General features: G+C 42.4%; 2 protein-coding genes across 3 annotated transcripts in view; one reads left to right on the forward strand and one right to left on the reverse strand.

Moving 5' to 3' along the window:
* Window positions 1-39: 39 nt before the first annotated feature.
* RPL31 (ribosomal protein L31) lies at window positions 40-5,394 on the forward strand. The gene is made up of 5 exons (XM_012740465.3): window positions 40-147; window positions 520-626; window positions 2,970-3,095; window positions 4,299-4,411; window positions 5,321-5,394. The coding sequence occupies exons 2-5, from the start codon at window positions 520-522 to the stop codon at window positions 5,350-5,352; spliced, it is 378 nt and encodes a 125-aa protein (XP_012595919.1). The 5' UTR covers window positions 40-147; the 3' UTR covers window positions 5,353-5,394.
* Window positions 5,395-5,906: 512 nt separating this feature from the next.
* TBC1D8 (TBC1 domain family member 8) overlaps window positions 5,907-16,933 on the reverse strand; it is a 107,655-nt gene continuing 96,628 nt past the window's right edge. For both annotated transcript variants that reach the window (XM_012740467.3, XM_012740466.3), the window contains exons 16-20: window positions 14,680-14,920; window positions 14,045-14,110; window positions 9,003-9,092; window positions 8,476-8,573; window positions 5,907-7,009 (exon numbers count right to left, since the gene is read on the reverse strand). In XM_012740467.3, the coding sequence (XP_012595921.1) occupies window positions 6,557-7,009; window positions 8,476-8,573; window positions 9,003-9,092; window positions 14,045-14,110; window positions 14,680-14,920 (948 nt within the window). In that variant the 3' untranslated portion in view covers window positions 5,907-6,556. The remainder of the gene's footprint in view (window positions 7,010-8,475; window positions 8,574-9,002; window positions 9,093-14,044; window positions 14,111-14,679; window positions 14,921-16,933) is intronic.

Genomic DNA, 16,933 nt, shown 5'->3' on the forward strand with positions numbered 1-16,933 from the left:
GGCGCTTACGTCACAGCCCCGCCTTCCCTTTCCCTAGCCACAGCCCCCTCCCGCCTCTACAGGCGACCCGGAAGTTGTACTAGCGACCTCTGCTTTCCTTCTCCCACAATCCTTCGCGCTCCTCCTTTCTGACTTGGGCCCGGCAGAGTGAGTATGGGTGGTAGGGTCTCGGCTTCAGAAATCCAGCGCCATCCTCCTCCGGAGTTGTGCCGACTGGGACGGCGGGATCTCTCCCGAGACGGCCCGAAGCTTCGCGTTCTAGGGAATGGGAATTCACGCTCCGTTTAAAGGCTCCCAGAGCCTGGAAGAACGGCTAATCTTAGGGAACCAGGGGCCGCAGGGGCTTCCGGGTCGGGAGCGCCCGAGGGGCGCTGATGCATGGGCCACGGGGTTGTGGGCTTGGTGTGTTTGGACTCTCGGCTCCTGGGCGCCCCGAGAGCGGCAGCGTGGGGTCGAGCGCGGGAGGGAGGACTTGGCTTGGCCCTCTCTGCTCTGAACCTCCTCTTCGCCTGCGTTTAGATGGCTCCCGCAAAGAAGGGTGGCGAGAAGAAGAAGGGCCGTTCTGCTATCAACGAAGTGGTGACCCGAGAATACACCATCAACATTCACAAGCGCATCCATGGAGTGTGAGTATCCCTGCAGTGGGCCGGGGACTTGCGAACTCGCGTGTGGTTGTCGCTCTCAGAGGTCTGATTAATCGTTTTAGGCTAAGTGGTATGGAAACTACGCGTTTCTTTTTCAAAATCACAGATGTACTGCACGTACCCTACCTAAGGTTTACAGGGTTTCAAGTTAGTGCTCTGAAGTTAATGAATGGAAACGTGCGCTTGAGTAAAGTTTTTGGAAACTTCGTGATGCTAAAATGAGAACATCACTGACTCAGTGCTTCTGCATTTGCATTAAATATGGACAGGCTAAAAGGTAAAAGATGTATGTGAGGGAGAGCAGGCCTTAAAGATTGCAGGAACGTTAACTAAAAAAAGCTGTGTCCTACTTAAAATGTAAACACTTAAATGGGATTCATTTCATTGCCTGACCCACGTAGACATGTACAGATAATACTGATTGACTTATAATACCAGAAGTGAAAACGCAACAGAGAGACAAGAGTTGTGGGGCAGTATATAGTGGGGACACAAGGATGTTGTGGATTTCTGGTGTACAGAAATGTGAGGAATGATTTTTTTAATAGCAAAATGTTACACACTGAAATACTGTGTTCGGGCCTTAGTCTGTGGGCAGGATTTCTTGCACTTGACTGGGCAGTTTCAGGACCACTAATTTTGCTGGCATTTAAATTAATTTCATATTGGGCCTAGCATCCCAGCCAAGTATTTACCGAGTCAGCCAAGGAGCATTATGTGTGTTGTTTTATTTGGGGTCTCTGAGATGACTTCTGGGTCTAAAGTCCATTGCCTTTGTGTGTATTAGTGGTGGAACTGTATCAGGCACTGCCCTGAGCTCTGGAGATATGGCAGAGAACCAAAGACCCTACCTTCCTTGTTTACTTAATAGCAGGGGATGGTAGGCAAGTGTTAAGATACAAGACGGGGAAAAAAAAATGCCAAGTGGAAAGCAAGTCACAGGGTAAAAGGGGATCTAGGTCTACTGCTTTAAAAGCCACACAAATAATTGGACGTTTGTGAAGTGTTGGTGTGAGCTGTGTGGGTGGACTAGATTTTTAGGCATTTTGAACTTTGTCACAAGGACCTTCGTGGCACTACATCCTTGGGTTATTTCTCAGTGCTTGCTTGTTTGACAGTTCATTCTTCATGGCAGCGCTTTATTCTTAAGCTCCATGGAGTTGTTTTTATTTCACTAGCTGCTCTTCAGTCTCCTCACATCCCTGTTAATGTTGAGGAATCCCTCTTTTCTATCTATGCTTCATAATAGCAGCCAATCTTAAAGCTTCACAGGTATTCAACTTATTTGACATCTCTACTTGTGTGTATGAATAAGCATCTCAAATCTGACCTAACTGCTGGTGTTTGTATCCACCCCAGCCTGTTCTCTTGTGGCCTTTACTATTCATTGGTAATTTAGCAAGTGCTGTGGGCTCTGCCTTCTGATTTTTACTTTTTTTCCCTCTGCCTGAATGCTTTTCTCACAGCTAACTAAATGGCTGTTTGTTGCAGTCACACTTCAAGTCCAATAGCACCTTGGCCGTCTTATTGAAACTTGTGCTCCTCTTCTATAATGCTGTCTCTTTTCCATGGTTTATTGTTCTCTGTAGAACTTGATACCATTTGATGAACTCTATGGGTCACTTACATAAGCTATTTTGAAGGATGAGATTTTGTCTGTTTTGCTGTTGTTTCTAGCGCCCTTTATTTCTAGATGGTTATTTGTTGGTGAATGAAGCAAGTTTGATGGTTCTAGAAATAGCAAGGAGGCTGGAACAGGTAGAGCAAAGGACAGAAGTTTCCAGTCTTGGGGGTGGAGTGAAATACCTTTAGGATGTTTGGTCTCTGCCTCACTTGGAATGGCCTTCACTTAAACAAATGCTTGGCCTTTTCAGTCTGTGTAAAGTTCTGTGTTGTTGTGTTTCTTATTTAACTGAAAGCATAAAATTAAAGTAAATCTGTGTTTCTTCCTGTTGAACAAAAGGTTACTGGTACCTAACTCAGTTTTGAACAGACATCACTTAATGAGTGCCTGTAATGTTCCTACGATAGTACCTGATGCATGCCAAGAGCTCCAGAGAATTGACTCAGGTCCTTATCATACTTCTTGAGAGATCTGCCTTCACATTTCAGGCCCCTGCTTTTTAAGTGTAGACCAGGTTATTGCACTGAATGATCTGTTCAAAAACATGTCCGAAGACATGACATATAATCAGATTATGTTTTGATCTGAGAATGCCAGTGAAAATGGATTATGATTGATTGCATTAAGTGAGGGCTTATTTATGTTTTGTTTAAATTTGTGCTCGCGTCATTATAATTTGTTCACTTATGTTTGAATCTTAGGGGCTTCAAGAAGCGTGCCCCTCGGGCACTCAAAGAGATCCGGAAATTTGCCATGAAGGAGATGGGAACTCCAGATGTGCGCATCGATACCAGGCTCAACAAAGCTGTCTGGGCCAAAGGAATAAGGTACTAAAGTTATCTGTGTTTGAAGGTGAACTTTTAGTGACACTAGCTTGTCCAGCTCACTCTGCACAGTCCATATAAGTTCAGTAATTTGATTAATGCATGTGACCTTAAAATATCATGATAGTGACTTGGGTTGAGCTGGCATCTGCAGGGAAGCTCTTTAATGTGACCTGTGCACTGAGACCCAAGTGAAGACTCCAGCAGTATGGGGTGGGAAAGAGCATTGCATAGAGAGCAAATTTGCAATCTGGGGGCAGGATGGTCGGGGTAGTGGTGGAACAAGTGACTAGACCACCACTGGATGAGGATGTTGTCACTACTGGGGGTTGCTACAGCACAGGGATTATTAAACATTTTACAGTGAATAGTGCAGCTCCTCCATCAAAGAATTGCTGAGTCCAAATGTCAGTAATGCTGAGGTTGGGAAGCCCTGCTTTATAGTGGGAAGGGAAAGAGGGAAGCTTATGCTGTGAAGGACACTGTAGGTGCCAGAGCAGATGGGACACCAGCTAGTGGAATGACAATAGGGTGGGCTAGTTGATTCTGTGAAATAGGGGTTCCAGGGACTGTTGGCATCTGGGTAATATTTAAACCTTAGGGTTGGGTGAGATGACCAGGAGAGGGACCCGAGATTCAACTTTGTAGTGGGCTGACATTTAGGGGTATGGCAGAGGAGAGGTGTCTGGTGAACCTTTAGTGCCTGCCTTAGGGTGATAAGGGAGGATGTAGTGTCATGAGAGCCAAGGGCAAGTCCTGGGTTTATAGGAATTGGGGCCTAGACTAACACCTAGCGCGGCCTAGGATCAATAAAGGAAGGAGATACAATCAACTATGGTATTTTGTGTTCGGTATAGCTTATAGAGTTTTTAATGATGTTTCTCCAAATTTAAATAGAACAGAAAAATCCCATACAAGAATTCTCCAATGGTAGAGGCAAAAGACTAGCACATTTGGGCTTATATTTTTGCTTAGGAATATCAGTGGTGGTCGCCTTAACATGTCTTAACAGGCATGCATCCTGAGATGACAGCATTTAATGTCTACCTGGGGGTATGTTTTATTTTCTAGGGAACTAATAAGTTCCTCATTGGTCAGGTTAGAGCAAAAGATAGAGCATTAGAAACAGGGTGCAGATGTGTGAATATAGCTGCTGGCTATTTTCTTGAAGCATTGACTTCACCAACACTTTTGTATTTTTATTAGGAATGTCCCATACAGGATTCGTGTGCGGTTGTCCAGGAAACGTAATGAGGATGAAGATTCACCAAACAAGCTCTATACTTTGGTTACCTATGTACCTGTTACCACTTTCAAAAGTAAGTTCTTCTCCATCTCACACAGCTGTTTAAAGTACATTAGAAAATATCCTTAGCTCTGTTACAACCTGAATTCATCTGTTCAGCAAATAGGAGTGACAGGCTTTGTCATTTTATAAATTGTGTGTTGGTGTAGGAGGATGCAAACAAATATATAAACTGGTCCATATCTGAGTTGTAAGAAGGTCATGGAAAATGGAATACTGCTACACACAGACCTTTCTAGAAAAGGTTTTTGGAGTGTTCAAGAACGAAATGTGGGCCGGGCGTCATGGCTCACGCCTATAATCCTAGCTCTCTGGGAGGCTGAGGCGGGAGGATCTCAAGGTCAGGAGTTTGAAACCAGACTGAGCAAGAGCAAGACCCTGTCTCTACTAAAAATAGAAATAAATTAATTAGCCAACTAAAAATATGCATAAGCTATATGAAGGATGAGATTTTGTCTGTTTTGCTGTTATTTCTAACACCCTTTATTTCTAGATGGTTATTTGTTGATGAATGAAGCAAGTTTGTTTGATGGTTCTAGAAATAGCAAGGAGGCTGGAACAGGTAGAGCAAAGGACAGAAGTTTCCAGTCTTGGCAGTGGGGTGAGACACCTTTAGGATGTTTGGTTTCTGCCTCGCCTAGAATGGCCTTCAGTTGACCAAATGCTTGGTGTTTTCAGTCTGTGTAAAGCTAATTTTAGAAAAAATTAGCTGAGCATGGTGGCACATGCCTGTAGTCCCAGCTACTCGGGAGGCTGAGGCAGGAGGATTGTTTGAGCCCAGGAGTTTGAGGTTGCTGTGAGCTAGGCTGACGCCACGGCACTCTACCTCAGGCAATAGAGTGAGAATCTGTCTCCAAAAAAAAAAAAAGAATGAAAGTTGTTGTGAATATGGAAGTAAACTGTCACTTCACTTCCTTTGCAGATCTACAGACAGTCAACGTGGATGAGAACTAACCACTGGTTGTCAGATATATCAAATAAAGTTAAAAAACCATTGTCGTGCTTTGGTTTTCCTTTTCTAGTTGCAACATAATGTGCTTGCATATCCTAAAACAGTTCCCAATTATGGGATCATTTGGACAGCTTTTCTTACTTACTTTACCTCTGTGCTCCTTCTCCCTTGGAGTTTGATTATTTGACAGGATCTAAGGTTTTTAAAGTTAATTTTTAGAACCACTGTTATAAGTATTTGAGAAATTGGAAGCATGATGTTAATGATTTTATACTTGCATGGTTCATTAATTCCAAGATAAACACTTGTCCAGAAACTGGGACATATAATTCAGTTGCCATTGGCCACTTTTCTACATTGTAGGAAACTGTAAAATGTTATAATCTGTAGATCTTCAATTTAATGAAATAACAGGTAGTATACCTTTAAGATTCTCCCTACATCTGTATTGAGTGTAATTATCTTAAATTACACTGAGGCCATAGATGGGCTGGGGAGAGTCCAACTTGTCCATTAACTGGCATAGTCTACACTTGAAGACACAAGGTAAAAGGACTAAATACAAAAATTTTTTATTAAAAAACTTGAGGCCAACATTAGAAGCATGGTTTGTACACAACATTTTTGAAGGACGTACAAAGTGGATACAACCAAATATATTAAAATGGTTTCAATTACCAGCATTGAAACAAAAAATTAGTGCAAAAAAAAAAAAAGCCAAATACAATTGCACAGATAGTGGACTATAGATCTTGAAAGTGAGCTTGAATCTTGACCTCCTGTTGTTCTTCCCAGTGAAAAATGAGGGCTTGGGGCTTATCCTGTCTCTTGGTTATAAGACACATGACTTGTGTTCCATCTGAGAGTAAAATTATACTGGCTGGCATCACAGTGCAAGTGCCCATTTCAGCAAATCTGATTTAAAAAAGAAAAAATGCAAGTCACAGCATCAAGGGAACCGATGGATACCCTACAGCACTGGCATTGTCCAACTGGCAATTCTCTTAATAAATAGAAATGCATGAGGGTTGTGTCGATTCCCTCAGCTACAGTTTGTCAGGTTGCTTATCCAGATACCCGGTTTGTAAAGTGTACTCAAAGTAGACTGAAATCTGGGTTTATGGGCTGACAACCCAAGAAACAGCCTGGTCGTGCTTTGGTATGGCAGACTCCAGTGTTACCTAGCAACTACTGTCTTGCTACAAGTTACTCACTCAGCTTCATTTCAGGCTGTGGTTGCCGGCTCATTTCAGAGGTTTTGAGATTGTACTGATTGATCTTGGCATTTTCAAGTTTGGATTTCATGTCTAGTGGCTTTTCAAAAAAGTTTACTAATGATTGTTCAGTCAGAAGTGATGCTAAGATGTGTTCTAGGGAAACAGTCCAGTCCCCTCCTGCCTCCTCAGGAAATGCCTGGGAGTCCTGGGGACTCTTCCCAGTGTCCACAAAGACTGAGTCCTGCTCTGGAGAAGGCGCTGAAGCCTGCAGCTCCTCCCCGCACTCCTGGGAGCAGCTCCCAGAACTGCTGCTCCGCTGCCCCACCTCCCCGATCTGCAGCAGCAGGGTGGTGACCGTGGCGATGGCTTGATACAAATCGTTTTCTTCTGGGTCTTCGTGGAACATGCTGTACAAAGTTTTACAGAACTGGATAAATTCTCTCTGAAATTAAAAATGTCTGTATTTAGCAGCAGAACCGGGATGTGGAAGTATATATATATTTTTAATTTTAGACCTTTGTTCTTAGAGAAAACCATACATTACTTTCGAAGGAGGAGAATATAAGGTAATCTCTGTCCTTTCACTCTGAAAACAGTTTGACTCCAAGGAATTTTGACACACATTTGAAAGTGTGCTGCTGCTTGTCTGCACAGTAACTATTAAGAAATGTGGAGACCTTCCCAGAGGACGTGTACTCCCCTTAGCCCAGTAAATCAACTCGTAGCAACGTGTCCAAAGAAACCAGAGCAATGTACAGCTTTATCTATGAGGATCTTCAGACCTAGAGTTTATAATACGCACTGGAAACACCTAAAGTATTATGATTAAATAAAACTATGACATGCTCACCTGCGAGGAATACCGTGCAGGACCTAAAGATTGTAAAACGAAATAGGACAGTGATGCTTGATGTTTTCTAAAATTACATACGTGCTCCTGCCGAAATTTAGAATCTAATTTTGGGTGAGATTTAGCTACTCAGTTACTCTAGGAACAAAAAAATGGTTGTGAACTACTAATTTAACAAATATAATTCAGAGGAAATATCCATGATTATTTTGAAGGAAAGCAAAGTATTAACATGGCCCATTTTTGCTTAAAGCATATCTATAACCTAAAGAAGTTAATATGATGCATATCAGAATGTTAATACCAACGGCTTTGGGTGATGAGATTTAACTGACTTTATCATACATCCACGGAGCAGAATGAAAAGTTGAAAGCTCCCCAATGGAGTAGACAGAGCAGCATTTCTCAAATATGCTATGAAATACTAATCCCACAAGATGTTTTGTGGTTAAAAAAGATTGAGAAACATTTGCATGCTAAATTCTACTCTTGAAGTCTCACAGTAGACAGCACCAAAATGATTTAAATCCCATAATAAAAAGAGTGTTTTTAACTTTAAGCTATATTTCCTATATACTGGGAGGGAACACTTTTCAAATTAACAAGAAAACCTACGGCTATTATATGGCACTTCTGTAGCATAGAACCCTTTTCTGGAAAACCCCCAGAGGTTTTAGAGCCATGTATCATGTAGTCAATGATTTCCAAGAAAATGGACGGAATACACTAATTCTTTAAGGGAAGAATGCTGTATCCACAGTGGCTCCAAATGCTTCTATCACCCAAAGGCATAAATCCTTACCACAACCTGGATAAATGAATTTGATATAAAAACTCTTCAAAAACGTTACGAGTGTAGCAGCCTCCTGTTTTAAACAGCTGTGAATATCTGGAATGTCTGAACTGGTGACAATTTGAATATTTCCCATTTACTCACAACACTCAGCTACCCAAAGGTACAAGATCCTGGACCCCAAAGGCAAAGGGGCCCAAGCTCAATTCTCAAATTAATCATTTGGCAAAATGGCTCATTCTCTGCACAGAGGAAAAGTCCATACCTGGCTCATTTTGGGCAACTCTTTCTCAGTTTTATCTTTTTCTTTGGCTAAATCTTTAATCATCTGCTTCAGCTGTTTCTGATAATCAACTGCATCGCCTTCAGACAAAGGGAAATAATATATAGTTTAAATTCAATGAAAACGAAAAGGAAAACACAAGGAGGGGATAGCAAGGGGATGAGGAATCCCACTAAGCAACTTCCATGCAAAACTGTGAAAAGTGAGAGATTCCCTCGAGAGAGAGTGTGTTTTACAGCTGACCACAAATGAGGGGTGTTAGCTGGGGGGCCTCTGCTACAGGAGGACCTGGGAAAGAGCAAACAGGAGGAAGCGATTTGGTGGTGGGGGCGAGGGTAGCCACCAGCAACACTTCCACTTGAAAGGTTTCCAGCCTCCGAAGGCAGTGGGCTCAGTGTTAGTCCACCGAGGCTGCTACAGAGACATGGTGAGGGCAAGCCACGTGCCTGCCCAGGGCAGCAGTGAACCCGCCCAGGGGGAAGGAGAGAGCAATGGAAAGAGGTACGTGCCATTGGGCTTCCCGAAAACCAGGGGTCTTGATGTAGACAACAGAGGATTCTTTAACGGTGACTGGCTGTCGCAGTCATTTTCAGTGAGTGCTTAAAAAGAGAGAGAGAGATGTTTAAATTGAACAAATTATCTGTCTAACCAAAAGTGACAGAGTAATTTAGCTTTTTAGGGTAAATGTTTAACTGAAGACTAAGTCAGCAGCTCCCAACCTGTGGGCTACAGTCTTTGCATGGTCCGTGAAACCAGATGCACACCAAGCACTGTCTGGACACACAGAGGAATAAAATGTCACACACCAGGTGTGCCTTTTCCCAGATGTCCGTAGCTACTGTTGTAAGTAATAAGACACAAAATTCATAGAAGGACATTGCTAGTGTTCACCTGGAAAAACGTATGTAGTAAAACTCCATTATGTAAAGCTAAAATATATACATATACCATACTCCAGAAATAAACACACTATTTATAATAGCACATACTGCCATAATTACACAGTTTCTTTAAAAAGTTGAAAAAAGCTTTCCTGAATTCATAGCATTATCTTATCATTAGGAGTTTTCTTAAAGGATACTAAAAATAAAATTGTATCTGAACTCTTTGTACATTCCTGGTGGAAATGTAAAATGGCTCAGGCACTTTGGAAAACAGTCTGGCAGTTCCTTAAAATGTTAAACATAGAGTTAGCATTTGTCTCAGAAATCCCATTCCTAAGTATATACCCAAGAGAACTGAAAACGTATGTTCACACAAAAACATATGTGCACAAATATTCATAGTAGCAGTATTGTTCATAGTAGTCAAAATAAGCCAAATGCTGAATAAACAAATTGATAACAGTGGAATAATATTCATACAATGGAATATTATTTGGCCATAAAAAGGATTGAAGCATTGATACTCGCTACAACATGGATGAATCCTGAAAACATTACACCAAGTAAAAGATGTCAAACACAAAATACATCAACTCCATTTATATGAAATGTCCAGGATAGGCCTATCTATAGAAACAGCAAATTGTCTAGCACTGGGAAAAATGGATGGATGGGAGTGATAGCTAAGTGTACGAGTTTATTTTTAGGGTGATGAAATGTTCTAAAATTGTGGTGATCACTGCACAACTCTGGATATATTTAAAAAATTGAATTATACACTTTAAATGGGTGACTTTCATGGAGGGTGAGTTATAGCTCAATGAAGATGCCACAAAATAGCAATTATCAGGAGGATGACAGTGAAGGATCCTCATACTTTAAAAAGGTTGCAATTTACTAGCTGGCCATTCACCAAGAATAAATCAAACACAAAATTCATCTGTGATTCAGCAAATCCACAAGATGGCACCACAGCTTCGAAAAGCTACCTTCCTGGTTTCCAAGAGTCTTAGAGTGTTGGTTTATTCATTTTTTTCTTTTTCTAATATTTGGTGGGCTTTTTCTACAACAAAGATACTGAGTCACTTTTTTCCAACTCTTCCCAAAACAAATTCTGTGCAGTGGTGCACGCGAGAATCCACTCAGGAGGAAAATTACAAACCTTGAATGGTACTTGGGGTAGTCAGGATGGAAATGGGTTCCCCAGGGAAGAGCTGCTGGGATGCCAAAGAGCTTGGTGTATCAAAAAGTACAAACGTGTGTACACAAATGACCAAGAAAATGCTGTAACCAATATGCACAACTGTGATGGGTGCACACAAAGACGGTGATTCATCCAGGGGGTGGGCAAGTGTCCAGAGAGGAGGCAGGTAACAAGGAGCCAGAAAGGCCAACCAGACCCTGGAGCAGAGCCCCCCAACCTCTCTGCCATGGCACACACAACACAACGTCACTGCGCTGGACACAAGGACGCTGCAGGAGACGTCAAGTTCACTAAAAAAAAAAACCCACTCCATAACCTGTTTATGATCAGATTATAGAATATAATGCATATGGGGAAACAGTAAATACTAAGTATATATACCACCTTTAAATATCATTTCAACCTCTGTAAATGGGATACTCAAACTTCTATAAACATGACCTTATTTTTATAATGTATTCATATATAAATACATGTAGCTTGTAATCCAAGACCACAAATGGACTGAGGGATGTTTTGTATTAAAGCGTTCACTGAGTCTCACTTCAATTATTGCACAAGTTAAAATCAGGTAAAGGATTTACATTTGGGTATCTGAAACCTCCACCTCAGACTTTTAACATAGAGAGTAACTTTAGCACTTCAACAGATACCACCAGCAGGAAAGTTTCTCCTTTATGACTGCAAGTCAAATGGTTTTCATTTTCTATATCATTGTCATTGCCACTGCTATCTTCATCACTAAATGGGATACCTGTAGAGGGAAAAAGCCAATTCCACTGAAAGTGCATCATCTCTGGGAGAAGAGCACATGTACTGCCTTGAACACAATTTGGCTTTCGGATGTCATTTAGGTACTACAGTAGTCACCAAAACACCACCACGCTCCACCATGCTTATTGCTTGCAAAAGCAGTATGGCACCCTCCCCTAGCAGCAACGACTTGCATTTGATTAATTAGGAATTCTGATATAGTCTGATAGGAAAATCAACTAAGGTATCCAACTTGTTTCTCAGATATCTTCTTTAAGAAAAATCACTTGAGATACCACAACTACTGGAGGGAGGGAATCATAAATCCAATTTCTTAGTGGCTTTTGGCAATTCAGATAATTCTAGGGATCTGCAGCAGCTAGCTTTTTTTTTGTTGAAAAGGTTCAGTGCAAGGCTGGGCGTGGTGGCTCACGCCTGTAATCCTAGAACTCTGGGAGGCCAAGGCGGGCGGATTGCTCAAGATCAAGAGTTCGAAACCAGCCTGAGCAAGATCCCATCTCTACCAAAAATAGAAAGACATTAATTGACCAACTAAAAATATATATACAAAAAATTAGCCAGGCAGGTGGGCGCATGCCTGTAGTCCCAGCTACTTGGGAGACTAGACAGGAGGATCGCTTGAGCCCAGGAGATTGAGGTTGCTGTGAGCTAGGCTGATACCACGGCACTCACCCTAGCCTGGGCAACAAAGCCAGACTCTGTCTCAAAAAAAAAAAAAAAGGAATTAAAAAAGAAAGAAAGAAAAGGTTCAGTGCAATCTTTTATGCTTTTTTCTTTCTTTTTTAAGAGACACAGGTCTCACTATGTTACCCAAGCTGGCCTCAAATTCCTGGGCTCAAGTGATCCTCCTGCCTCAGTTTCCCAAACTGCTGGGGTTATAAGTGTGAGCTACCACATCCAGCCTAATTTCATAAAAGGTTTTTTAGGAAGTTTACATTTTACACTTTCTATTTTTCAAAATCCTCAGTGGCATTTTCAACCCAGAATACCAACTGAAAAGTAGAATAGAAGCTGCCTATCATCAAAGCCAATATGCCTGGTGACCTTTCTGATGTAGCTGGTATCAGTATTGCCCACATTGTTAAACTGGAACATAAACTATCATTTTTTGGGTCCTCTCAGTTGACCTTTGCGAATTTCCTTAACACATCATCCATTTTCAGAATCATCATCTCCTCCAACTGAATCTTCAGAATGACTGCTTTCATTCTCTGAGCGACATTCCTAACCCTGGCTCGATCCATCACTTAGCCAATCTGCTTCCATCCCACTTGGTGAGCCTTCCTCACGCATGCCATTGGGCCCAATCCCATTATTATTTTGGTCCTTGCAACACTGTAGAGATCCTTCAGTTTCTTGGGTTCCAGTACATATTTGATATATTAGTACATTCTCAAAAGCAGGAGCTTATAGAGTTGATCTTTGGTATGGTGTCTTTGTACAGCCATAAGACAAGGCTGACTAAGCCAAACTTTTCCCTTAGGCAAACAGGAGGAGTCACATGCTCTGTATCTCCGGTCCTGTTGATATTTATTTCAAACACATAATATCCCAATCCATAATGCTATTAAGGTTTTCATCCACGGTAAACAATCTGTGAAGTCTATGATTGTACACAGCCATGTGTTGCTTAACGGCAGGGATACATTCTGAGAAATGCGTTGTTAGGCGATTTCATTGTCATGTGAACATCATAGAGTGTACTTACACGAACCTAGGTGGTACAGCCTACCACACTCCTAGGCTGTATGGTACAGCCTGTTGCTCCTAAGCTACAAACCTGTACAGCATGTTACTCTACTGAATGCTGTAGGCAATTGCAATACAAGGTAAATACGTATGTATCTAAACATACAAAAGGTACAGTAAAAATACAGTATAAAAAATTGCGAAATGGTACACCTATATAGAGCGTTGGCCATGAATGGAGACTGCAGGACTGGAAGTTGTTCTGGTGAGTGAGTGAATGGTGAGGATAAAGGTGTATGTGCTGTGTGTGCTTGCATAGTTATAAAAGTCACCAGGATCTCATGGCCCCGGAAGCCTCTGCAGAGCCCACTAGCCTCCAGGATCCTGGGACAGAACTTCCCAGCCATCATCCAACACCAGAACCACAGCACCAGGGCCCAGAGACTATCTGGGATTTTTAATTCACATATATTAGTTTTGAAGGAACACCTTAACAGGTGTCCTTGTTCTTGTTTCTGTCCTTATCAAGTCTGAGCTCACGGGTTTCAAAACAGCTTCCTTTGTTCTTAGTTACTTGATTCTTAAATTTGAAAGAGGCATGGTGTTAGGTGCTAGAAAAATGAAATGATCCTTCAAAATTAGTAGCCTAAAATAACCAGCCAACAAGGTAACTAACCTGGGTCTGGCTCCCCACCACAGTCCATAGGCCCAAGGTTCTCACGGTGGTCCTCAGACCAAGTGAGTCAGAAATCCTTGCTGGAGTCAGTAACATGGTTTGAACGAGCCCTGCAGGTGACCCTGATGCATGCTCACGGGTGGGAACTCCTACCATACGCCATACAGCGCAGTACTTACATTCTGTGATCTGAAACCCCAAACTAGAAACATCTGTCACCTCAAGTATAAATGACATTTAAAAAGAGAACTGCAGTGTTGCGCACAAAGCTGACCTTGTGTTGAAGCACAGCATGGCCTGATTTTTCTCCTTGGACTTTCTTACCTGGAGGGATATGAAGCCTGTATAACAGTTTGATTTTCTCATTCATTTCTCCATTGTACATAACATCTGCAAAATTTTTTAAAAAGAGAGAGAGACTGAGTTGATGCAAATGGTTCAAGTACATCTGTCATGACACAAACTCACCACGGAGAGAGAACTCAGCACGGCGGACACCTGCCGCCCTAACATGGCTGCCCCAGATACACACCCTGTTAGCAAAGAAACGGTGAAGGCCCTGGCTGGCGACTGTGCGAGCCACAAGGAAACCTTGTGAATGTTGTCTGGCCTCGTACTCTCTGAAAGATTTTAATTTTATGGACAGGAGGTTAAAAACGTGGCTCCCAACAAGCCCCCCACCACACCCTGGGCATGAAGGACAACAAGGCGAATGGCCTCGTAGGTTGAGAGCCTGGGCCCCTCTCCCCACCCCCACTTAAGGAAGAAGCATTGACGTGATCCTGGGAAGAGCCTGCAGGGTGATATTTCAAAATCTCAAAGTCACAAAATCATGTGAGGCCAGTCACAGAAGTGTTTCACTGGACGCATCTATCTGCCTGTCCCCACGCTGCACCCTGTCCCCTGCTCACTGACTCCCCGCCTACGTCAACTCCCTGCAGTAAGACCCACAGTCTTACCCAGGCAGCCGACGAACGCTCTGAATTCGATGAGCTGGTCCATGTTGTCATCCAGGAGCCGGAAAGTCCTTTCCGCGAGGATCCCCGTGTGGGCCCCGCAGGTCCAGGGTGAGACCAGCTGAAACAGGTGTGCAAACTGCCGGGCGTCTATGCGGTACTGCTCGGCGTACGGCCTGCTGGGGTCGTGGCGCGGGGCCACAGGCCAGGGCTGCTCCCAGTAACAGCTCATCATGTGCTCTCTCTTAAAACAAGAGGGAGAGGGGGCTGTGCCACACAGTGGAGCCCACGCACAGGAGGCTGCGTGGAGAAGAGCCAAGGCCGGCGCACCCTCTCTCCCGGCCCGTGTCGTCTCTTACAGCACTGCTTGTCGAATAAGCAACGTTGCAACACTCACAAATGGACAGAATATTCAACCGCTCACCACCTCACCACTCTAACCAGACCTGGAAAAGTGTTTCCTCATTACCCGACAGTGCTTGCCCACGTGAATTTGTAATTTTAACACCTTTTTCTCTTTCCTTTGTTATTAAGGTTTCTTTTTTTCTCATTGTAGCAAAATATGCAGCACATAAAATTTACCATTCTAACCATTTAAAAATGTATGGTTCCAGTTGACAGTTTTAATTATAGAAGACACAATTTTCATTCTGATATTTTCACTTGAAATTGTGTTATTCGAGAATCAAAATCTACAGGATTTTTATAGGATCCTATAGACAAATCTATAGGATACAGAAGGAACAAAGGACATTGGTTTTACTGCATATTTTTTTTGTAATTTCTGAATTTTGAACCACATAAATATATTAGCAATTTTTAAAATTAAAAAAAAAAAAAAAGCGGAGGCCGAGGCGGGAGGATTGCTTGAGCTCAGGTGTTCGAGACCAGCCTGAGCAAGAGCCAGACCCCGTCTCTACTAAAAATAGAAAAAATTAGCCAGGCATAGTGGTTCATGACTGTAGTCCCAAGCTATTCGTGAGGCCAAAGCAGAAGGATCACTTGAGCCCAAGAGTTTGAGGTTGCTGTGAGCTAGGCTGATGCCACCGCACTCCAATCTAGCCCCGGCAACAGAGTTAGACTCTGTCTCAAAAAAAAAAAAAAAAAAAAAAAGGCAAGTTGAAGTCTTGCAAACAGACTGAAAACTGACACAATCAAAACTGGTCCTGCCACTGAGGACCGGGTTAACCTCTTCAGAATACATTGCTTACACCTGTACTAGAGCAACTCTTTGGACATCTCAACTCACAAAGGCCTGAAGTGGTTCCTAGGGAGTCCAGGGTTCTGTACAGCATCAAGACCCTCTGTCCAGAGAACACAACGGGACTGAAACAAGTGCAGAAGCTGCCATCTGCAGCGTATGTCCTTGAGTGAGCCAGAGTGTCATTTATACCTCTAAGGTCATACTCACTGCAGCTACGTTGTTTAAACAGCCACTACACAATCAAGAAACAAACCACAAGAACTTTTAAGTGTGCAACAGAGATCTAATAAATTTCTTCTCCTAAAGACCCAAGGCACACTAGGAATTTCCATGTGTATTGGTGCACACTATCATGCTAAAGGCCGTAAATGCAAAACAGCGTGGTTGTAATATACAAATTAAGGGCCAATACAGCTAGTTTAAAGAGTTCCACAGAAAACAAACCAACATAAAAATAAGCAAAGGATATGAACGAGTGATTCCACAAAGTATACAATTAGCCAATAAACTCGTGAAATGGTACTCAACCTCATTAATGACTAAACAAGTTTAAATTAAAATGAAATCAAATTTTCTACCAGACTAGCAAAATATTTTAAGATCAATGACATTAAATATGAGGTGGGTGTGGAATGTGGGGAAATGAGCCCTCGCAGATACCATCGGTGGGATGGTAATTTGAAAAATCAAAAATACTTAATAGCAGTATCGACTAAAATTGGGTATGTACATCCCCCATGACCCGGCATTTGCACCTCGAGGAGCCCATTCTACAGGAACAGCAGGACTGGTGTCTGGAGAAACGTGTAGGGTGCTCAGTGTGATGCTGTTTATGCTGTAGCGAAACCTTGAAACAGCACAAATGTCCCTCAACTGTTGGGTGATTAAACAAATCATAGTTCAGCCCTACAAGGAAATCATGCAGTCTCTAAAAAAGAATGAGAAAAGATCTGTAGATGCTGATCTAGAAAAAAGTCCATGATATATGGTCAACTGAAAAAAAATTGCACGCCATCATGTATAGCACAATCTCACCTGCATGTGGGGGGAAAG

Source organism: Microcebus murinus, chromosome 3, assembly GCF_040939455.1.
Source record: "Microcebus murinus isolate Inina chromosome 3, M.murinus_Inina_mat1.0, whole genome shotgun sequence".
In the NCBI taxonomy this organism is placed as follows: Eukaryota; Metazoa; Chordata; class Mammalia; order Primates; family Cheirogaleidae; genus Microcebus; species Microcebus murinus.

What these genes read in the sequence shown, in the direction of transcription:
- RPL31 (XM_012740465.3), top strand. Translation starts at nt 520, where the DNA reads ATGGCTCCCGCAAAGAAGGGTGGCGAGAAGAAGAAGGGCCGTTCTGCT. An exon ending in CACAAGCGCATCCATGGAGT is followed by an intron (nt 627 to 2,969) that starts GTGAGTATCCCT and finishes TTTGAATCTTAG; the next exon opens with GGGCTTCAAGAAGCGTGCCC. An exon ending in GTCTGGGCCAAAGGAATAAG is followed by an intron (nt 3,096 to 4,298) that starts GTACTAAAGTTA and finishes TATTTTTATTAG; the next exon opens with GAATGTCCCATACAGGATTC.